At 46.0% G+C, this 23,509-nt stretch overlaps 1 protein-coding gene across 1 annotated transcript; it reads left to right on the top strand.

Annotated features, from left to right (window-relative positions):
• The first annotated feature begins 16,167 nt into the window (after positions 1–16,167).
• Positions 16,168–22,902, top strand: metrnla (meteorin like, glial cell differentiation regulator a). The gene is made up of 4 exons (XM_035616043.2): positions 16,168–16,548; positions 18,086–18,474; positions 21,791–21,850; positions 21,973–22,902. The coding sequence occupies exons 1-4, from the start codon at positions 16,445–16,447 to the stop codon at positions 22,284–22,286; spliced, it is 867 nt and encodes a 288-aa protein (XP_035471936.2). The 5' UTR covers positions 16,168–16,444; the 3' UTR covers positions 22,287–22,902.
• Positions 22,903–23,509: the final 607 nt, after the last annotated feature.

Below are 23,509 nucleotides of genomic sequence, written 5' to 3'. Positions count from 1 at the left end.
GCACAAGGCAGAGGGGATATTAACAGTCACAAGAAAAGGAAGGAGGGAATTTTTTTATTGCTATCCTGGGCTCTGTTCAATGAAACTAATTCAAGAGGGATTCCAGTCATGACAAGGCTTTTCTTCATACTTTCATCTTCGGGGTTATGTGTGGCTTTAAGTAATACTAAATCCTTAATTTGATAAATAACTCTAGAGTCAAATCCTCTACAGTGTCAACAACAATTAAATGTATGATAGGATACTGAAAATGTGAATAGGTGAAGTGTAGGGTATTAGAAACCAAATATATTAATACGCTCACAAAAATACTGTCAAAAGATTTATAGATGTAAAGACACACTTTAATTCTGTTTACTTTATAATCTGACTTCGTAATTTGTAAGAGAGCTGATACCCAGAAGGAATATAAGCAACCAAATAGGCTTACAAATTGGTGTGATGCCGACCTGTTGTAAATTTATTCGGACTATAACCATCACTGAGTGAAACCTAGAGAGGAAAGAAGTTGAAATAGGAAGCTAAAAGTAGTGGACTAATAGTTAAATGAGTCAGTATTTACTAAAAGTAATTTATAAACCCCTGGAACACATTTTCAACAGATGAAAATAGCAAGCTAAATGTACTGAATGAGCAGCTAACATACAACCAAAGTATGTTGAAACAGCTTAAAGTAATTTAATAAATGTCCGAAATGTGATCCTCAAGCCACTGCCTGGCAGAAGTATGAATACACTCTAGTCCAAACCGACATAATGAATTGTATGGAACAGTTTTGTAACAATATCCACTTTTTATATAAATAATGGTGTTGAATAACAGCTACTCTAAAACAAATTGAAATGAACATTTGATCGGACTGTGGGAGACATAAAAAAAGGGACTATTTTGGTCTAGATTGTGTGGTCAGAGTTTTAAGATACAAATGTTTAGCTCTTCTGCCACTCCATCTGAATAATTGAATTTGACTATTTGATTAGCTTATACTTGAACCTTAGTGAACCATCTGCAGTGAGCCGTGCCACATGGAACAAAGGTGTTTAGTCAGTCGGCAGCATTTCAGCTGAGCGGGTGAGTCATTAACAAGGAATTATGAGTAGAGTTCGAGTTTGTATCCCCCGAAGAGCAGTAGTCATATTATGACTGCTCAACTCTGCTGTTTACAGTCTGCGATGGCCTTTGACCCCAGCCCCGCCGCCGACTCCCTCCATCGAATCCTGTATTTATTAAACAGCCCCACCACCTGTCTGTGCGAGAGGAATGTGTGTGCGCTGTGAAGCCCCGGGAACCGCTACTGCTGCTGCCAGTTTTTTCTGCCTCCATTTTGGATCCAGGAGACAGGAGAGGGAGAGGCAGCGAAAGGTTAACCGCTGGACTGCTGCGGTTACAGGCCTGCCTAACCGGACCGTGCAGCCGGCTGGTTCTCTCATTAGCCTTTTTCCTCTTTATCCTTCCAAAAAGCCCTCTTTCCCCCTCATTCCGTTGCGTCGTGCCAGTGGGGTTTTTTTTTTGCCTGGAATACTGAAATAGCCTGTGTCTTGTTTTATTTGTCAGGCATTCAGTGAGAATTCCCCCTCCAACCCACAGCTGGCTCAGGAATGTCCTGCGACTCCCCTCTCAGGTCTTTGCTCACTTCATCACCTCCTGGTCCCCCACTCACTCTTCATTTCTCCCTCCCTCACATTCTGTCCATTCTCCCCCTCTACCGACATGACTTCACATTTGATCTCTTTGCCTTATCGTGTCCCTTTTCTGTCTGTCTGCTCGTCCTTTCAGGGACGGCAGTTAGGAAGGGGCTAGCAGGGGGAGAGCAGTCAGCCAGTGCCAAAGCTCACAAACTGCTCGCTGCTAACACAAAGAGTTGCTGTGGAGATAGGTTCACATATGGCTAAATTGGATTGGCTCACTTTGTCTCCCCCACTGGCTTTTTATTATTTCCCTCTGTCCCTTGTGCTTCTTAATGTTGGTTTTTCCACTCTGCCTTATTGTGAATCTCATTTTCCCCCTATTGTGCATATTAAGCTCTCAGGTGTCTACCAAAATGAGTAAGATGGGAAATGACCTTGTGTAATACTTAAAGCATTAAAGGAATCGCATTAAGCTGATGTAAGTCCTGTTAACCAGCTCGATTGCCGTTTTACAGGTTAACGAGTAATAGTCTGAGTATGTCAACGTTAGACATGGAGTTCCACAAGGTTCTGTGCTTGGACCAATTCTATTCACCTCAAGTACCCTTCTTGTAATGGCAATATTATTAGGAAATACTCCATAAACTACTCACCTCACTGGATTCCTTGCATGTATTGTTATGCAGATGATACCCAGAGACATCTAATAAAATGATATAGCATTGGCCTGTCCTTCAGCTGCACCATATCACCAGAGATCTTTGATCACAATACTTTGCTTTAATTGTCACATAGAAGAAACTTCAAGGACGACCTTGTTCTCACACATCTCATTGCAAAAATCGGGCACATACTGTCTTTAAATGTGATGAGATTTTAAGAGAATTCATATTTTTCTGTTTTAAAAAATCTGTATTTTTCGCTGGTGGACACTCACCAGGAACTTTTTTTTGGTGCTGGGTGGACACAGTTGGTAGCTAGATCTTTTTGGCTGGACAATTTCTCTCTTTTTGTAAAATAATAAACTTTCTTCCTTTTTTTAAAGTGCCCCAGGCATAAAATGTCACCAACCTGTCATCAAATGGAATGTATCAGTAGATGTATGGCAGCGTGGTTGGGTGCAGATCCTCCACAGAGAACTATTTTGTGGGACCAAACAGCACCTTTGACAGGCTACCTGCTCTTGGCTCTGCAGAAAGCCGCAGATGCTCCAGAGGAGATCGTGGGGTGGATACTTCGTAAGCGTAGCTGTTATACAGTACAACCAAAAACCTGTGACCCAGTCTGCTTCGGATGATTTACAGCATGGCACCACAGTCTCCTTCTTTTTTTTCCACCCTTCATGTAGGGAACAAAGGGAGCGTTGTTCGGGACATGGAGACCGTAGTAGAAGCAGGTTTATAGATGGGGTTAGGGTCAATGTTAAGGTGGTTCAGTGAATGTGTTCTTTTCTCCTGAACATACACAGCGTCTGGCGAAGGTTAGTCAGTAGTGAGCTGATGTTCCAACATATCAAGGCCTCTGACAGAAGCTTGATTTTTTTTTCTTTCCACCTCACGGTACGCCAACATAAGAAAAAATGTATTTTTTATCACGCTACAGCATCTTCCAGAATCCACACTGCTTCCAGTTCCCCTCCGCTCTGCTCGCATCCCAAAAATGAGTCATACTTGTATGCAAAGAAATTCCCTCCGAATAATTAACATGAATTCCTCCGCAGCGGATCACTTAATACAATTATGAATGGTGCCCTCCAGTGAATAAAGACTGCTTGTAGGGCTGTTGTGGACTCTGGGCGTTCTAATCCTCCCAACGCGATGCCGTGAATCTATTGTTCAGGTTCCGTCTCCCAAACAAAACAGCAGAGCATAACCAGCATGCATGATACGCCGTCTAATGCCTCATGAAATATACATTGGGTGCTCTGCTTTTAAAGGGACCTGCGGAGCTTTGTGGCACGTCATAGTCCTTGGTTCATATGTGTAAGAAAGAAGAAAAAAAACATGCAGCAAAAGTGGAAGCACTTGTTGATGCTTAAGCTAAAGTGAACCAGATGTAAAAGGATGGGGCAATGCCGCGTTGCTCTGCGCTGAGGTCATTCCTGGGCCCTGTTTTGGCAACGGTGTGTCATTTCCACACTCTTATTGGTGTAAACTCTGAAGACAAACAAGGAAGCGATTTGCGCAGGTGTTAGAGAAATTGCTCTTCCTGTGTTGAGGGATTTCAAAGCTCACTCAGCACAGTGAGAGACGCTGATGTGTAATTGGGCACAGTGAGGCACTTGCGCATGTTTTGCATTGGAGGGTCTTGGACACTCCTGTATAGTCTTTTGATAGAGTCCCTGGCACGTTTCGAGGTGGAGATTTAAAAAGCAGGTTTGTCTGGCTGACTGATTTTGTTCAGTCAGCCAGAGCCTGTCAATCACAGACACCACACTGCATTTCTACTTTACTACATGTTATTGGGATATAAATAGCTCATTTATAAATTACATGTTTGAGAACGCGGAGTGTCACTGAAAATGGATGATGATTGCATGATGATGATAGATTGCAGAGGGAAACTGAATCCTTTGGCCTAAGAGCTAATTTGATGACAGCAGAGACATTCTTTCTTTCTGTCTACACCCGTGTGTGTGTGTGTGTGTGTGTGTGTGTGTGTGTGTGTGTGTGTGTGTGTGTGTGTGTGTGTGTGTGTGTGTGTGTGTGTGTGTGTGTGTGTGTGTGTGTGCGTGCGTGCGTGCGTGCGTGCGTGCGTGCGTGCGTGCGTGCGTGCGTGCGTGCGTGCGTGCGTGCGTGCGCGTGTGCGTGTGCGCACACAAAATAACCAATTTTCACCAAACGGTCTGTGTTTGTGAGATAGAGCAGGTGAGAGAGAGAGAGACCGACAGCAGGGAAACTCTCCAGGAGGGAAATGGTTTACACCAGACCTCCAGTCCATAATCACACATCCACCAGAGTTTCAGCCGTTCCATATAACAAATATCAGTGTGTAAACACTGACTGGAATGTCAAGATAACAAACATTATGTTGGCCCTCTCTGTATGCAAATACTGTTTGCGGTGAGCTTTGCATATTTAAAGTTTTCAAATGTGTGTGTGCAGAAATTTTAGGGGAAGAGGTCAGATTTGGGACACAGTGGTAATGAATAAAAAATAGAAAAAGTTTAGAGAAAAACCCATCTTCCCATTTGTTTACGGTGACGTTTTGCTTTCCAGTGTCTATTTTAACCTTTGAAGTAAAGTTTGGTCAAAGCCCGAAGGGCAGCTGGAACAGCTACGATCACCATCAGACTTACTAAAAAGAGTTGCATTGTTTGGTTGATACGGAGTGAACAGGTGAGTGGAAGCTGTGCTCCTCATGGCAGGTAACAAGAGCATGCTCCACTGATTGGAACCACAATTAGGTGTTTGAAGGAGAATGTTGACGAGCCACCGAGACCTGGCTGAACAATTTTTTTGGTGGTAAAAGCTGTAAACAGGCCCCCATGCACTTTCACATGTCCACTTTGCCACGAACAACGTGCAGGTCCATTCTTAGGTACACACAGAAGTTGCAAAAGGGGCCCCTGCTGTCCTAGCCCATTGTCGGGGGGGCCGCAGGCGTGCTTGGACACATCAGCCGAGGATCAGATTGCTTTTGTTGGGCCCGTCCCAGGTCCGCGCTGCTCCACATGACTTCAAAGGGCCATGTCAGTGTCTGTTAGGGAAGATGAGAAGCGGTGCGAGCACAACTCGGCCGAGTGTGATCCGCAGGGGCCACGGTGCACCCTCAGGACGACACCTTGTTGTCTTAGCAGGCGAGGGGTCGAGGGAGTCACGCAGCTCTGTCCAAACCCCCCATGCACAGGAGCAGAGACACATCAGCATACAGGACAAGGGGGTGGTAAGACAAACGTGTGATGATTTGGAGGGAAAAGAAGAAAAGATGGGAAGTCAAAAAAGGGCAGCGTGGAGGCAGGGGGAAGCCGTCAACATATTTAGACTGATGGAGCAGATACTGTACATCGACTCAGAAAACAATTATGAGAACAGAGGCTCTGATGTGAGTCGGAGCCAGCGCTATCTCCCGTTCAGGCCACTGGACTGAATGTATGTTCAACATTTCGGCCATTTGATAAGCGCCACAATGGGACAGAGGTCGAGCAGGTTGGGAGAGGATGGTGGGGGTCAGGAGTCACCACACAGGAGGCAAAACATCCTCCCCAATACTCCCAAAAATCACATCCCCTGGTGTCATCTCAGCCAGACCTGAACATCCTCTCCCCGCTCCAAACAGAGCAGGCCTCTTCCCCACACACCTAGTCCGCAGCTAACAACATGGCACGGAAAAGCTCGGCTGTGAAAACATTTAGGCTGCAATGTCTGACAGCGACGCCTCTCATCTTTTAGCATATTTGTACATTGGAAAAAGAGGCATAGTTGTCTGCCCTATATTGTTTTTTTGTTTTGTTATTTCCGCGGTCTTGAGATGAGAATGTTTGGACATTTTCGTTTCCAGGTATTGTCATTCAGGTGTGTGACGCCGCCTCGTGCACAGAGAAAGAGGTGTTTCGTCGACAGGTGTGACTCCTGACCCTGCCTCTGTCTGTCTCTGTCAACACATACAGGCCCGATCCGTCTCGGCGTGGAGAAACATGCCGCACCGCCACAGGCTTTGTCTGCTCACCTGCTCCATCGGATACATTATCCACACTTGTCGAAACGGCAACAGTACACACGAGCAAACCGCTCTTGACTTTCCAGCCGCCAAGTCTTTTCTTTAACAAGTCAAAAGCTATAGAAAACTGGCATGATTGGAAATAAAGCGTGGATTTTTTTTTTTTCTTGTGACGCAACCCCTCCGCGACTTATACCACTTGTTGATGCTCTGCAGGAATTTGTTTCACATGCGTGGGGATGGAGATGATGTCAAGGCCCAAACATGTATTTGGCAATTCACCAGCGAGTTTCCTTAATTTATTTTCTGGACGGCAGAGAGGTTAATCTTTGCACAGTGATAACATTCCTGGCAAACCTCCTGGAAGACGCATGCACACGCACGCACACTTTCATTCAACCGGCAGATGATTCCAGATGTTTCCTAAGCGGATGAAAGGCAGGGAAGCTCCTCGGCAGGCCTGCATTAGACTCAACTAAGAGTTGGAAGCCGACCAGCTGGAACCACCCAGGCCTCCATACTGCTCCCCTCCTCACTGGCCCCTCCCCGCCACAGGCCCATAGTCGAGATTTATCTGCTCAGGATGTGTCCGGCGCGTGGGGAGAGCGAGCAGTCATCCCTTTCGCTAAATTCAAAGCCCCATGATAAGAGACAGTTGAGGAAAATAAATTACTTATCCAGTCTTGGGGAAAACAGAGGCACTGTACTGTTTGCAGCATTTTTACCCACGTAGCCTCGCACAGGCCTCCTTTTCTGGCAATCGCATCCAAGTGGAAAAATTATTTCTCGTTTGGGGTTTCGAATTAGCAGCAAGGTATGATTAAACTTTTTGTCCAGCAGACTGTTCTTTCATCACAGACCACTGATCTACCACGTGGAAATATCGGGATGTTATTAAATCTGTCACTCCGGCTCTACAGAGCGTGTGGCCCGGACCCCGGATCATATTGACACACACACTGAAACACACACAGGAGCAGGCCTCCTCCAGCCACAAGCTCAGGTGCACGAGCCGCCCACGTTTTTTGCTCTTTCATTATATCTGCTTAATGCAACATCACTGAAAGCCACAAACCTCTCAAAATGTCACTGGGAGTCAAAGGCGGGTGGGTTTTTTCTCCCCCCCCCCCACCTGAATGGGAAGATTGTAACAATTATGGTGTTACCTCAGCGTGTACAATGAGACCATTGATTCCCCGGGCTGCTGGTGGATCTGAGGCTTGGCGAGCAGGAGCAGGACAGGGTTGAGGTGCAGAGCGAGCCCAACCGCTGAATCGCTGGCTTTGTTCGCAGACATATCCTAGGGTTTTTGATCGTACGGTGGAAACGGCTGAGGCTCAAAGCCGCTAAGCTCCGCTCGTACAGTCTGGGCTGCACGCATAGTGTCAGACACTTGTGAGGGCACGTTTAAACTTGCTATGAACATGGTCGATCTTGTCACTTTGGACAACTAGTTTGAGTTTCAGGCACACGGAATGCAGTTAGAATACTAAATAAGTATAATTTACGATAGAGCATATCATAAAAGTTGTATGAAAGTGTATGTGTCGATTCCTCTGTATTAGACACAGGTGGTGAGCAATAGGCTGCACTCAGCACTGTGATTGTGCTTCCTTTGTTAGGGAAGGTGTGTGTGCGTGTGTGTGTGTGTGTGTGTGTGTGTGTGTGTGTGTGTGTGTGTGTGTGTGTGTGTGTGTGTGTGTGTGTGTGTCAATGCTTGTGGCTGCGTCACCTGCTGCTGCTCTTTCAGCTGGTTGTGATTCACCTGCATAGACGCATGTCTCATCATGACAGAGGCTGCTGTGTTTCAACAGGTGTCTGCCAGCACAACAACATGAGGGCACATTCAGCAACATGACACCCAAACAGTACAGGAGTGTGAGTCTGCTCCTGTGATTGAGGTTTTCTCTACGTAGTACACGTTGACTCGAATGTAAGTTGTCATCACATCTACTTATTAAAGCATAATAAGGTTATTCACTGTTTTTATCTGACGCCAGATTGTTGTGACTTCAGTCTGACCTCCATCGTACATTTGTTCCTGCAAATATTTGACTTTCTGTCGTACGCTCCGAGCATATCTGATACGCTTCCACGTGCGACTCCACGTGACCTTTGACCCGCAGAAAGCGTGTCGGGGCACATGACCCTAGGAGTGTGTGCGGAGCGTGCCGTTGAGAATATGGGAGGGTGCAGGCGCGGCGCTCGAGACGTGTGTGCTTGTGTGTGCATGCGTGTGTCAGATCCACAAACTGGCCCAACAACTTGCTGATTAGCGCTAGAGATATGTGTGTGTGTGTGTGTGTGTGTGTGTGTGTGTGTGTGTCAGACACTGAGGCACTTAGCTGGGCTAAGCCGAGGTGCGTTGAAGACTGGAGTTGAGTGCCGACTAACACAAAGCACAGTAATAAGATCACAGAGCACAGCCTCCGTCCTCAGCTCCCATGATCCCTCAGCTGATCGCACAGCTCATGCCTTCCATGTTCCACTCAGTCAGCACATCGGCCACTTTCAACTCCATCCAGAATACTGAACTCTAAGACTCGCTGCGTGTCCAGCGGCACCTGCTTAAACCCTGAAAGAATCTCTTGCTGGGGATGCGGCCTAGTCTCAAACTAATTCAGGGTGAGTGCTTGTGTCCAGGTAAGGTGATTTCATCTAAGATGAACCTCATTCTTCCAGAGGCTCATTTAAAGCCTCCGCTCATGTCACATGTCTGCGTAGTAGTTAGTTAATAAGTAATCTACTAGGAGGCCACTTCCATCAGAGCTCTCTGGTTACCTGCTCGACTTTAAAATGGCACTTCATTTCATCCACAGGCTCTGTCTGACTGTCTGACGTGACCTCAGGCCGAGCGCAGGAAGACGCAGACCTAACAGGTTATTTTTGTGTTGCTCCATTCCTTCTATGAATGCCACGCTTCGTGTCTTGGCACGCCTGCATTGTTTTTCACATATGAGACCGCAAAACAAAACAGATTTGAATATTTAGCAATCGCTTGGCACTGAAGATTGCTAAGCTGTAGACATCTTTTTCCTTCCCCCATAAAGAAGATCGCTTTACATTGCACCAGGGAAAAAGACATGCTGATGAAATGTAGTCATTATAGCAGCAGGCTGCTAGAGCTGCAGTAGAGTCACAAAAAACAACAACAAATGATTCCTAGTACGTGTGCATGAGTGTGTGCTAACCTGATTGTAGTTTGCGGCATTTCCTTTAAAACATGCCTGTTAAGTGTAAATGTCAATTCAGGAAGAGCAAATTAAACAAGGCACCGAATCCGAGATATATAAAATTTTGCACATTAACTCAAGCTCCCAGCGGACAGATTACTGTTTTTTAGATAACAGAGGATATTTACAATATGTGGCAAGAGGAAGAACTCTGGCTTCCTGATGTTTCTCGGGAGTTTGCCTAAGAACAATTTCAGATAAAGATTAAGAATCGCCATTTAATCGTATGTGCACACGTCTTAGGAGACAACATTGCAACTCAAACAGCAAAAGAAGCTGATGTACACGAATCTACACAATTAAAAAAAAAAAGGTTTTGTCCGGAGAAGCAGCATCAAGCTCAATAAAATGCTACAATCGCTGCTGTGTGTCTATGTCAGCGTCAAACCTCCGAAGTGAACGTCTGTGTTAGTGTGTTTTCTTTCTTCCTTTTCCCATGAACCTGTCACCTCCTGTCACCTGGGACTGCAGCTGTCACCAGCTTGTGAATCAGCAGACGAGGCTCGTGTCGCCTTCAGCTCAGACCGCACCAGCGTCGGAACTCTGGTGTTTCCGAGGTCCAGCTCTCGTTTCGGGGCAGAATGAGATCCATTCAGGCGGGTGCCAGGGGATCTCATAAAGGCCGCTCTGTATAAGCGCTCCAAGAACCAGGCCACTGGGTCAGAATTTCTATAAAGAGTCCTCCTGCTCGTTTTTTTTTTACCAAGATTTGACTGATTGTTTTGTCCTGAATAGTTTGTTGCTTGTTTCTTCAGGCAAACCATGTGCTATTACAAAACTTTGCATGCGGATGGATACAATAGGCCGACTGTTCCCCCCCTGCTGCATTTCCTTTTCTCATTTTCTCTCCTTGTGTAAACACATGGGCTTGTTAGTGTGAATCGTACTGAAAGGGCTCTGCCTGTTGGCTGAGCTGGAAACTCAGATCCGTAACTAAAGAAAAAGTATCAATACCACAATGTGAAATATACGTCATTATAAGTACAGAAGCATCATCGGCTAAATTTACTTCAGCGTATCAAAAGTAAAATAGTTGATTATTCAGAAAAACCCACTTTTAAGTGTGTTAATAACATTTTGGGTCAAAATCAGCGACAAATTAATGTTAATGCGAAGGTGGAGCTGAGTTTGAGTTTCGACTTGTTTGAACTTTTCATGAATAAATCCAAAGGGGATCAGTGTGCAGGAATCAAGGAAAATGCCGACTGGTAAAACAGCTTGAAACTGTGTGTAAGTATGTAAAATGCTGATCTGCAAAGTCTCTAAACCTCTCTGAAATTAGGAGAAGAAGAAACACAATGTGGAAATACTCAAGTAAAGACCAAGGACCAAGGACCAAATGTGTACAGGTTAGTGTTTTCACTGGTTAAAACCACACTGGGGAAGCAAAGATCAAAGATAAAGAAACCAAAAACTGTCTTATCCTCATCTGCTCTGGCGGATCGCTGCATCTCTGATTGAACACAGACGGCAAACTCTGCAATGTTAATACAAATCTGTTGTGCTTGTTTTCCCCAGGAAATTCCAAACGCAGCTTTCGAAAAGAAGAAAAAAAACAATAGAGAGCCCGGCACAGTCTTTTTTTATTAAATCAATATCATTTGGATATTCAAATGTTTAAATGTTCCCTTTGCAATGTGAAGCGTTGTTAGAGGCGAAGTATTGCACATGAGCGATGCCAGAGTCGGGGGTAAATAGAGAAAAAAAAAGAAAGAGCTGATCTCCCCATACGAATCAGACAACTTGGGGAATTAACAAAGGCTGGCGCCCCCCCCCCCCCCAGCCTCTGAATCTATCATGGCTGTCACCCAGTATCAGCGGACCTAATGGATGAAGCTTTTTGTCCACAGCATCCTGGACTGATCGGGCAAACTGAAGAATGTGTGTACCCTCCAAGCAGACTCTCACAGGGCCGCGAAGAAGACGAAGGGGGACGCGGGCCAGAGGAAGCCATGAGAATCAGATCACCGGAGCTAATCTGGGAGGGCGGAAGTCGTCCTGGAGAAAGGGCGCTTCACACACACAGAAGTGCTTTTTCCTTTAGGGAGCCAGACTTCACCTTGAACACTTGTTCAACTGCCAACTCCTCTGCCTTTGCTCAGTTATGGTTTTTCGTGTTTGTCCGCTAATCCTCAAGGCTTCAGAACCACTTCAGACCTGCAGGCCTGATCCATATCTGATCTCTGTGAAATTCGAAGGCAGCGCAGAGTTCACTTTTTATTGTGCTGCTCTCATGAGAGATGCCCACCTGCCGGAGCGAGCGCCTCGTCAGTTTTTCTTCTTCTGAGCCCCTCGGTGCTGCGGTTCCTCAGGTTTCTGGGAGCTGGTGAGAGAGGGGTATAAAAGCGCTGATAGCGCGGTGTTGAGAGCAGCTTGAAGGCATCAGGGGCTAATTCAGCATGGACGTGAGCATGTCGCTGGGTCAAGGCTTTGCCAAAACCTAATCGCCTCTGCCACCTCTTAACACGGCCCAGGAGCACAACCATGACATTTTCTTTTAGTTTTCTCCACTTTGGCCTCTCCTCTCTTTGTATGTTTTTCTCCCACTCCCACAATTCCATATGCATGGGCTATATACATCACCGTCGGGGCCGAAACAAAAGACACGCTTTGTCTTCGCGGCTTTCGAAAACTTCTGGGAATTTGGAGTGAGATGCGCCAGTTGCTGCATACTTCAAATATGTCACTTTCTGCCCACATATTTTCACACTGGCTGGACGTATATGGACCCCGCTGGCAGCAACACAACCACTGACCAGGGCTGATGATTGAGACACCGGAGGGCTACAGGGCTGGAATGTGCACTATGTCCATTACCGTGTTGCTTAAGCGGAGAGAATAAGACTGTCAAATTCGTGTGAGGTGTTAGACGAGATACAAGCACCATGTCCCTCTTCTGATACGGCTGGCACTTCAAAATGACAGGCTTCGTGTTTACTGAGAGGAATGTGGCCGCAGGTTTGAGCTCGGCTGCATTTCTGACGGTCTGGAGAGGAGCCAGAGAGGGATGATGACAGGCGGACGGCCTCCCGGCGGTATCAGCACCTTGCAATCTGCTTATGCATTCCACGAGATATCGGACATGCGTATGTGACTGCAGTTTACAGTTTATCTGCCAAGGGATTGCAGCCTAAAGGAAACAGGTCGAGACTGGAGGAGAAGCAACAGCTCAGGTATTCATCGAACTGGTTCCTCGAAGTGGGAGGTTTAACGTTGAGGGGGAAGGCTGTTGAAAATAAACTGCAGACAAGTAGTAATTCACCAACACTGAACACATCTCTGCCAAACAAATCAATGTCCTGGCCTTTTTAAACCCAGAGGAGAAGATGACATCATGGTCGCTGTCAAAAGTTCTTCATACAAGGGTTTGTTTAATCGTAGATGAGCCTGGTTCCTTCTTCTTCTTTCAACACAGTGAAACACATAAAGTAAGAGTCAAAGACAGACGGGCCTATTAGGACAGGCGATAGTAAAAATCGCATCCTGTCAGCAGCCTAATTTAGTTTATGGCTGCTTTTTCACCTGGAGGTTAGCTCCAGCATAAAAGTGAGTAACACTCAGCAAGAGTTTGGGACAACAGGCCTGAACAAAAACAACAACAAGCCTGTACCCTTCCCCCAAACTCCAGCAGGGCCTCACTGACTCCATACACTCTGCTCGTATCCAACCTCACTTCGCCCGGCTACATAACACTTATTTACCCATCGAACCTAATCCTTTAATTTAACATGTACCTCCGCTGCCTCGCTGTTGAGCGTCAGGGCCCCTCTGCCAAGTTTCAATCTAAAACCAACAACAGGAAAGCACCGTGTGATTAACTGTCTGTTTTTCCATCTCCTGCTGTCTGTCATCGATTTGTTTCCACCCCCCCACCGCCCACCCGTGCACCGCTCCCACCAGCAGTGAAACTTCTGACAGGTGGAGGCTGAGAGCTAAATTTGCTTCATTTCAGCACCAATGAGAGAGAAAACAACAAACGCCGGCAGCAAGTGATCAAGCAACTGGAATAACAGGATGAGGGCAAATTCACTCTTCCCAGTGGATATCTCCCAGTTGTACAACATGTCGTCTCACTAACCTGGTTTTAAACCAGTATTGTATTTTCATGACAGATTAATCTGTTGGTTGTATAGTTTGACTAGTATATTCATAGTACAGTATATAGATCAAATGGCAATGGTCAAACTCAAAGGCTACGTTTTTCAAATCGATTAAAAAGTAGAAGATTTTCACATTTGTTAAGGTGGAACCAACAAATTGATTCAAATGATTAATTGATCATCAAAATTGCTATTGAATATTTTTCTGTTGATCAGTTAATTGTTTGTGCTCTAGTTTAGAGTACGCCCACTGTCATGATGTACACAGAAAAAAGCCTATAAACAAACTAAAAACTAAAATAATGTTATTTGTTCCCACTATTCTTAATACTCAATACTATTCTTAGTTCTCAAGGCTGGGGAAAAATTAAACTTTGATTGATGTCTGTCAGAGAATGCGTCATACAAAACACGAAAGTACAATCCTTTCTCTTGTACACTGGATGTTAGAACAGTAGACTTGATCAACCTTTTAGTATAGACAAACCTTCTTCTTTTTTTACGTAAGCAGTAGTATCACCCAAGACCTGTAGACAGGCGTTGATATGTGGCAACAGTTGAGCCACCTTGAGTCAGAGACAAATATGAGGAAACTCTTACAGGTGTAGCTTTTGTGAAACAGAGACAGGTGTAATTGTGATTGATACTAAGACGTCGAGTCAAAACATGCCTTTTGGTTCCGTTACCTCATTGGAGAGTACAACTCCCAGACTACCTGCATTACGGCAAGAAAAATACAGAAACCAGAGCACACAGGCTTCTAATCCGGATTACGCAAGCAATACTAAAAAGTTGCACAATGTTAAAATCTGGAGGGTGGTGCAATATATTTATATATATCTTTTACAGAAACTGAAAACCGAGCCAGGACATGTACCCTGCGTGTCAGGTCAGTAAACCAGACACGTCGATCGCCAGCCATCCATCCACGGCCAAATCCATGTCCCGAGAAACCAGAGAGGAGAAGTAGCAGTTACAAACTGCTCTGGTTTTCCTCGTCGGACGGGTTTCTCTCCCATGCCAAACACCATCCACACGCAAAACATCTTATTTTAAAAGAAAACGGACTCAAGTGATGAGCAGTTCATGTTTACAGATGCACTCCGTGCGCTGCAAGTCCCTGCAGCTCTTGTTGCACTCAGAAACAACGCTCCATGAAAACTCTACTCTGGATGGTCTTCAAACTTTGGTTGGGACGTGTGTGCCGTAAAGTTGTAGATCAATTGAAAAAGTGACTTAATTGCACAAGATAACAATGATGAAACTATTTTTACTGGATCTAATGAAACGGCCCTTTGACCCGAAAGCTGTCTGGAATCCATAGTTTGGTTTTCTGAAATGTGATTTTCCCAAATTCCCACTCTTCTTATAAATGAACTGCTGTGACATTAATAAAAATCGAGGCATGTAAAAAACCATTTGAAGTTGTGTTTGCTCGACAAATGTTTATGACTCTCATTCATCTACTGATTGATGTGGCCAATATTTGCAGATTTTTTTCTTCTGCTGTGGCTTGTGACCAGAGGACCAAACCACGATGATTCGAAGAAATAATCTGAACATACGTAAATAGCAGTTACTTCGCTCCAAGATGTAAGTAAAGAAGCACGACATGTTGGCTCTCCAGGACAAATAACTGAATAACTACAGAAACCCATGGCGGTTATCTGGGTAATTGCTACTGTGCTGTTTATAACACAAATACACATGTAATCGCCACTTTTCAGCCCTAACATCTCCACATGTTGCACAATCGCTGAAGACTATTGCTCAATGCAGGGAAAGTGAGCAAAGTTGTGTTGCACAAACACAGCTGTTACACTTATTATTTCATATTCAGGTGGCAGTTCATGACAGTTTATAAGCAATTGCTGTAACAGGAAGTTTGCTGTCATAATGACAGAAGCCTAGTTAAATTCACTTACCAATATTTATTTTAGGTAAAATAGTAGTCATAGTAATAGTTTATAACTTTTTAGTTTTCGCTAAAGATGAAATGTGAGCATCAGGGGCTGCTGTTGTTTTTCCGCAAGCAAAATTCTTGACTGTAATGCTGCCTTCACGTGCCGTCGGAGCTTTTTATTGTCAGATGAGTTGAAAAACACACGTCTCGAAAAAACAAACAAACAAGGGAAGCTAGAAAGTTTCTGCGATAGTTAAATTACTGAGTTGTACTTTAAGTAATGTAACAAAAAAATATAGTCTTATTTCATTCAACCCATTAATGTAAAAAAAAAGTACACAGTATATTCTCCCTCCACGAAAAAATAAATGCTAATTTAAGACGTTTCTACAGGAAGATCATTTAAAGTCCTTTACATTACATGTAAAATCTTCATTACAAATTGCAAAAGACAATAATAAAACAATTAGCACAACTAGCTAAACAAAAAAAATTAAATACTAAGAAATACAAAAGTCAAAGTTCAGTGAAATTTTTTTTACTTCATGATTAAAAAAAGTACTTCTAACACTCCAGTGCTTCGGAGGTCGGAGCTTCGGCTGAGCACGTGAATGCATCAAACGCAGACGGGGCTGTGACGTAGGAAGCGACCGGAGCCGACACGGACGGAGTCGGACCTGATTTTCACTCCTCACGTTCACGGACGACCGACAAGCAGCGGGGCTGTTCGACCAAAGCGCCTTTTTACATTACCGGGAACCGCCTCCCCCCTCCGAGAAGTATTAAGAGAAGAAGAAGACGAAGACGACGACGAAGCATCTCCGGGGGCACATGGAAACGCAATGTAGCTGGAAACGCGGCGGCGGACTTTACCGAAGTTTCACCCGAGAGGAGGCGAAGTAAGCGAGCGGCGACGCCAACATGCTCAGCGCGACGCCGACGCTCGGCTCCCTGCTGCCTCTCGTGCTCCTCTGTCGGATGTGTGCGGGCCAGTACTCGAGCGACCAGTGCAGCTGGAAGGGCAGGTGAGACCCACGGAGCCGTGTATTCCTCCGACGGCATCGTGTGATGATACAAGTTATGAAAGGTGTGGAAGTGAAGCGAAGTGAAGACTGACACACAAGCGCGGCGACGTGGAGCAGAAATGATATCAAAAGGAACCATTGTGGCAAAGAGTCCATAAACGTTATGAATCAGGAAATAGAAAAATCCCATTCGTTCCACAGAAAGACGCGACAGACATTTTGCTGTGGGATTTCCGACTCGATCATAACAAAGTGTGACTCATGCACATTGTGTGTGTGTGCTCACTATGATTTTTAGATAGATATGAACGCTGGAATATGAAAACGTTGAATTATTGTTTATTCCCTCCTCTCCAGTCCTGGAAATCTCAAAGACAGTTTGATTATTCTGATTTTATACATTATTTTCTGTAAAGATTGGTCCAGACCTTTTAAAATATGTTGGTTATTATTTATTATTCTGAGGAGATTCTTTTATTTCTTTCTTTTTAAACCTCGGGACAGCAACTGGAAAGTTTCACCTCCCATCACACATCTGCTGAAATGTGTTTTGCACTGGAGAGGCTGCTCTTCAAATGGTTTGGAGGTTTTTTCATCCTCCAGTCAGGAGACGATATCCACTCAGCACGTTGAGCTCCCAACCAATAATCTGTTGTTCATTAGTGAGACTCTTTGACTAATCTCCTTTAATTGCATGCAGAAGTGATGAAGTTTCGAAAAGGACTTAATTAGTGGCGCGCTGAGGAGGAGCCTGGTTACGGGGCTTTTTCGGCTGCATGTGCTCAGCATGTGCCCCGGGTTGCTTTAGATCTATGGCAAATTTGAATTTCAACATCTCATTTTCAGGGAAGCTGGGCGTTTCTCCCCTCCAGAGTCAAACCACTCGCTTGGCATGCACACGCTGGTAGACTGCTGATGGCTTCCTGCCTCTGGCTCTCGCCACAGAATGACTGACAGACCGGAGTTTTTTTCAAACCCTGACCAGGCATTAAGATCTGGAGGGAGTCCTTTGGTCGTACTGGCGCCAGAGTCCGAAGTGCTGCCCGGACAAGTCTCTTCCAGTCTCTTTGGTGGCTTGAAAGCAAAGGGGAGGTTCGGTGCGTGACCTGCATTTGCACTTGCATGCAGCGGGCCCCGGCTACTGTTGCCGCCGTTGTCTGCCCAGAAGCCCCTGTGTCCCTCCATTCATCTACTCCTGCTTCCAAAACTCTTCCCAAGGGCAGCCTGCCAGCGGCGCTTTTTTGCCAAAGCTCCGAGCAAGGAACAATGTGGCATGGGGAGTGTGTGTTGGAAGCTGAGGTCATCTCGGCGGCTCCGGCTCGTGACTGGTCATGCAGCCGGTCTTGTGCACAGACGGCCCTTAATGCCTTAGGAGGAATGTGGTCTAATGTCCTCCAGAGTCTGCCCGAGGTCTTCACCTTGGTCAAGTTAATTCAGTCTGTGAATGACTGTCAGATAACTGAATAGTCTCTTTATGCTGTGGTTAAAAGAAAAATTGCATTACATCTTACAAACCTTTTACTTTCTCGTCTTGCAGCGGCCTGACTCATGAAGGCCACACCAGGGACGTGGAGCAGGTGTACCTGCGTTGCTCACAAGGCTCTCTGGAGTGGCTCTATCCCACGGGGGCCATCATCGTAAACCTGCGGCCCAACATGGTCTCCCCGGCCGCCGCTCGCCTCTCCGTCTGCGTCAAACCGTCCGCGGACTCCAGCGGCACAAACATCTACCTGGACCGCAACGGGAAGCTGCGGCTGCTGCTGCGCGAACAAGACCAGGCTCAGGGCAAGGTGCACTGCTTCAGCATCCAGGAGGGGGCGCTCTTCATCGAGGCCGTCCCGCGCACGGACATCAGCCGGCGGACCACGGCGTTCCAGTACGAGCTGGTCAGCGACAGGCCGGGAGCAGAGGCACACTCACTCAATGGTGAGACGCGTCTCCTTTTATAATCCTTCTGCACATCGTTGATGGTGAGGGTGTCGATAAATGTCTTTTACTCTGAGTGGACATTAGAACGGTCTGCAGATTGATTCCCTCTACAACTGGGTTCCTTTGTGCTTTGTCCCCAGTGGTATGTGCTGTGTACTAAATACAGCCATCTACTGGTGGAAACTTTTATTAAGTTGGACTCTAATAATAGGAAAACTCCACATTTGCTCCAAGCACTCTGGTAACACTGAAGCCAAAGGGTCGATCCGACCTGTTCACTTTGGTTCGAGGGAAAACATATCTCTTCACTGTGAGCATCAGAGCAGAAAAAAACTCAAGCCCCTTTGAGGCTTTATGAAAGATTTATTCTTCAGGATGAAATATTAAAACCAGTCAAAACCATTTCACAAACATCCACACTTGACTGAAAAAACGCCACATGACTCCGGACTGTAATGGTTTCTCTTGGACGCGTTGTGCGGAGAGGGGGGCCGCAGCCAAAACAGAGGGCCTCCAATGAAAAACAGCCGTGAATTTTCACGCTGCGTACCTGCCAAACCTGCACAGCTTCACGCTGCGCAACTGTGCGAGCAACTGTGATTTTTTTCTCTCTCCCACCTAAAGCCAAAATATGAGCAGTATCAGGCCCACATCTGTTTTTACGGCTCTCTGGGTTAACATGTTATGTTGACGTCCTGCGTCACTATCTGGAGAGCAAGCAAGCGAGAGAGAGAGAGTGTGTGTGCGCAAAGTTATTTTCAGCCACATTAGTGTGTCATGCTCTGCAGCATAATCTGCTGATTTGTATATTTTTTGCATCGAGCCTGATAAGTAAAATGAAGCAACACTTTTGACATTTTCACACTTGCAGCCCACACTGAAGTTAAGCCTCTCCAAACTCAACAACCAATGTGTCTGTGGCCACAATGTAGTACGACGTGTGTGTGTGTGTGTCACGTAACGTTCGACTGCAAATCACCAGAATAATTAGAGCTCAGCAGCAAGCATGCCGCGTGCTTATTGGCTCACTGTCTGTCACACTGATGAGATCTACCACTTAGATATCGAAATTCGGAACGGCAAGGGCATTTTCCAGCACTTGATAGTATCTAAAAACAATTTGGACGGTTGCCATAAAACGTATTGGAAAGTTCTCAGTGCCCAGCCCCCCCGACGACGGTCCTTGGGTACAGCACGGGGATGATTCACGCAGACAGTGGTCTCGTGTCATGTGAGGCCTGGACCTGGAGGATTGATTGCTTCTTCGCCCCATCCTCTTTTTTTTTTTCCTTCTCTCTTCTCTCCCCCTGTTTCTTCAATCTTTCCTCTCCCTTCGTCTTCTCTCTGGCCCGCTGTGCTGGGATTGAGTTGCTCACCATCAAGCTGGAATGTATCTCCAACCAGATGTTGGGAGAAACCTCGAGGAGCATATAGGACTTATTGCCCCCCACCCCGGCCTCGCTTCTTGATGTCCCTCCCTCACTTAAATTACCCACTTCCCCTCCCTCACCCATTTCCTACCTCTTCATTTATTTCTTGTCTATTTATCATTCTAGTATTTATTTTTTTCATTCCTCTCCATACATCTTCCCCCTCTCTCTCCCCGGCTGTTTGAAGTGGTTTCGGTCCGTGCCGAGTGGTATTAGCAAGTTGTGCTCCATTTCAGTGGAATGCATCAGGCCCCAGATGTCACAGGGACTCCACTCCTCCTTTTTACGGCTCCTCCCATCCCTCATCCCTCTCTCCGCTCCTGTGAAGTGGTTCTGATCAGAGTGGCGCTCGCATGTGCACGGGGCCAGAGAGACAGAGAGAGAGATGCTGACTCGGCTCTCAGCCCTTTCCTGTGGTTCTGTTTCATGTCTGACATGTGAGCCCTGCTCAGCTCGGGCTTCGGAGGAAAGAAAAAGAAAAAAAACAGCCCTGGCTTTGGGCTTCGGCTGGCTGCTCGGGTCTGATGCTGTGGCAGCGTGCGAGCTCACTTCAAAGTGCGTTGTGCGCTCTGCTACGGGCTCTGGGCGAGGCCCGGCCGCTCTGAAGTCCCCCGGTCCTCCAGCTGTTCTTAAGCCGTCCGAGCTTGTGGCTGATTGACCTCTGATCTCTCTGGTGGTGCAGCGGCGCCTCATGTTGCTACACAAGCTGACCTAAGACATGCTCACCCCTCACCCCTATATGCTCGACTTCAGACAAGCCAGCTAAAAATAAGCTCCAGCTCTGCTCCTTAAGATGGGACACATTTCTTTTCTTTTTTTGGACTCAAATCAAGAGAGAAAAACTAGATCAATATTTGTGCTCAGCTTTTTACGACCAGACGTGTAAATCCAGATGAGGTTTCTCCTCTAAATCAGACGCCCACCGCCGCCCCACCCTCAGCCCCTGTGCTGACTCGACATCCCTCCCTCTGCCCCCACCGCTCTCACTCCGCTGCTCAGGAAAACCACCGCGGCTTTTATGGCTAATGAAGGCGCTCCGTGCGAGGCCAGCCGCAGGACCACCTGAGTCAACTAATCGACGTGTCTGCTCTCGTTTTGAGGCCCCTTTCTTCTGCCATAAAACGCCGGTGGAGGGCAGGCGGAGGTGCTGCTCCTGTAGCCTCCAGTCAAAGGTGAAACTTAGCCTGGGGCAGGTTATTAAATGGCCATTTCATTCCATTCACTTTTTTTACCCTCCAGTTATGAGACAATGGCCCCTGATGGCTTGCCTTCTATTGTTCAAGGCAAAACGTCTTTTCTTTTGAAACAGGATAATTACCTTAACTGTCTTATCTGCCTCTTTAAAGGCTTCTTTCAAAAACTCCCACTTGATGATGGCGCTGGGAGACTGCGCTGACTGTTTTCGGCCGCAACGAGCGTGCTTAAGTGCTAACAGAGCTCAGGTCAGAGATGTAGCCGCTCCTTGTCTCTCTGCCCTCGTTATCCTTTTCATCTGGTCCTTGTTTGTCACGGGGTGTCAAGGGTTTCCTGTTGTGGTGAGGAGGCTTACGGAACAGCCCCCTTGAGCATAAAACACACGCACACACACCCACATACACACACACAAGTTTTTTTTAAGTAAGCAATGATTAACTTTATTTCACCATCGGAAACGAAACTCAGACCTCATGGCCGCTTAATCTGCCACCTTTTGTAAATGAATCATCATTTCCTACATGGTTGGACCAACCACAGATGTGTGTTGTTTTTGTAAGTGGTACTTGTGAATTTGTGATTTTTATCATGCTCCACAACGCGGAGTTGCCAAAGAAATCATTGCCTTGTCCAGTTTCTGTTTGTAGTTCTCTGAACTCATCCGCCCTCTTTCTTTTGTTTCCATCCAGCGCCCTGTCAGCCCTGCAGTGACGACGAGATGCTTCTAGCAGTTTGCACCAATGACTTTGGTAAGTCAAGTTGAAGAATTATAGGCCTCAAGCTGGTGGGACAAAAACGTCCCAATGAAAATACATTCTGTGCAGCATGCTAGCTATTACCAGTATTTAAATCCCGTCTTCCTGTTTTCCAGTGGCGCGGGGCATCATTAAGAAGGTGGAGCAACAAGAGGAGCACTCGTCCGTCACCGTGGAGATCAGTCGCCTCTACAGACAGAAGACCCAGGTCTTTGTATATGGTGGCGTCAGGGTACGGCGCTGGACGGGCCACATCAAGATGCCCCCGCACTGTGGGGTGAGGTCCGGCGAGGGTGAGTTCCTCTTCACCGGGACAGTGCGCTTCGGGGAGGCCTGGATGGGCTGCGCCCCGCGCTACAAAGACTTCCTGCGGCTGTATGACGACGCGCAGCAGCAGGGAACCAACCCCTGTCACGTGGACACAGACTGACCGGGTGTTACCCGGCCGCGCCTGGAAATATAGGACGAGTCTTCACCGGGTGGTGACGAGAGCTGAGCCAATGTTCGTGTTGAGGAGAGGAGAGGCTGAAGGACTGGGCCAGCGGCGCTGCCTCTGTCTCCTCTCTTGCGGTCTTGTGACTCTTTGGAGACGATGAACGGAGCTCCTGAATGTTGCCAAGCAACATGTCAGCTGGACTCTGCTCTCAAAGTTCAAGAGGATGCAGCGTGGAATGTGTTCGGACTGCCTTTTCTCCTTTTCTTCTTGCAGATGTGGAACTTCCCTGGTTTTTTTAAATGTAGCAGACCCCCGTTTGGTTTTTATGTGTATAAAATGTGAATGAACATTGTATATTTTGAAGCTCTGCGTGCTTTGTAAAAAAAAAAAAAAAGCTTGATGTACAGTTCTGAAGTTATTTCTTATGACAGAAATGTATAAAGTGAAATCATCTTATTTTTATTTTGTTTAAAAAAAGAAAAGGATTCGCAATTCAATGCCTGAATTCATTCATGTGGTTTTCAGGCTGCAATATTGTACAAAAAAAAAAGACAACAAAAAGCAAAATCTCTTTTTTTTGCTCTTGAGAATAAAAGCTTATTCCATGGAACTGAGCTCATGTCTGTGGTGTTAACACGTAAAATAAGTAGGAGTGATTGGATTAGATGATTTTGGCTGAATATGAGTTGATTAAAAAGGAAATTAAAAAGCCATCATTATGTATTTACAGCTTTTCTGATGTGAGGACTGGCTGCTTTACTATATGTTTGATATGATTACTCCTGGGTTTTGGACTGTTGTTCAGACAAAACAAGACGTGAAGATTTCATGATATTGGATATTGATAATTATTTTTAGTTTGTAATAGCATCAGTAGTTATAGTAATAGTTATTATTATTATAGTTTTCAGAGTCAGACAATTTTATCTAAGTAATTTGACTCATGAAAGCTCTAACCCAAACTTCATATTTTGACAAAGATGGACATATATCCACAGTGGTGCCAATGGATTATTTTTTTTCCTGGTTGGAATAATAACACCATCGTACGATGTGCGTTTTCCTCCCCTCCGAGGAGGATTGGTGTCTGCCAGAGGTACGGAGACTGATATCAGAGAGTTGGGGTGGATTCCTCGGCGCTGGTTCCTGTGGTGATGGGGGTGGCCGTGTGTCAAGGTCAATATGAAAAGACTCATTGTTTCCCGCACAGCAGCCTG

Source organism: Scophthalmus maximus, chromosome 17 (assembly GCF_022379125.1).
Source record: "Scophthalmus maximus strain ysfricsl-2021 chromosome 17, ASM2237912v1, whole genome shotgun sequence".
NCBI lineage: Eukaryota > Metazoa > Chordata > Actinopteri > Pleuronectiformes > Scophthalmidae > Scophthalmus > Scophthalmus maximus.
The sequence above is the reverse complement of the archived record's forward strand: the minus strand, read 5'-3'. Positions and strand labels throughout refer to the sequence as shown.

Excerpts from the sequence above, each read along its gene's own strand:
- metrnla (XM_035616043.2), top strand. The coding sequence starts at position 16,445 with ATGCTCAGCGCGACGCCGACGCTCGGCTCCCTGCTGCCTCTCGTGCTC. Across the intron at positions 18,475-21,790 it reads AGAGGCACACTCACTCAATG|CGCCCTGTCAGCCCTGCAGT; the intron begins GTGAGACGCGTC and ends GTTTCCATCCAG. Across the intron at positions 21,851-21,972 it reads AGTTTGCACCAATGACTTTG|TGGCGCGGGGCATCATTAAG; the intron begins GTAAGTCAAGTT and ends CCTGTTTTCCAG.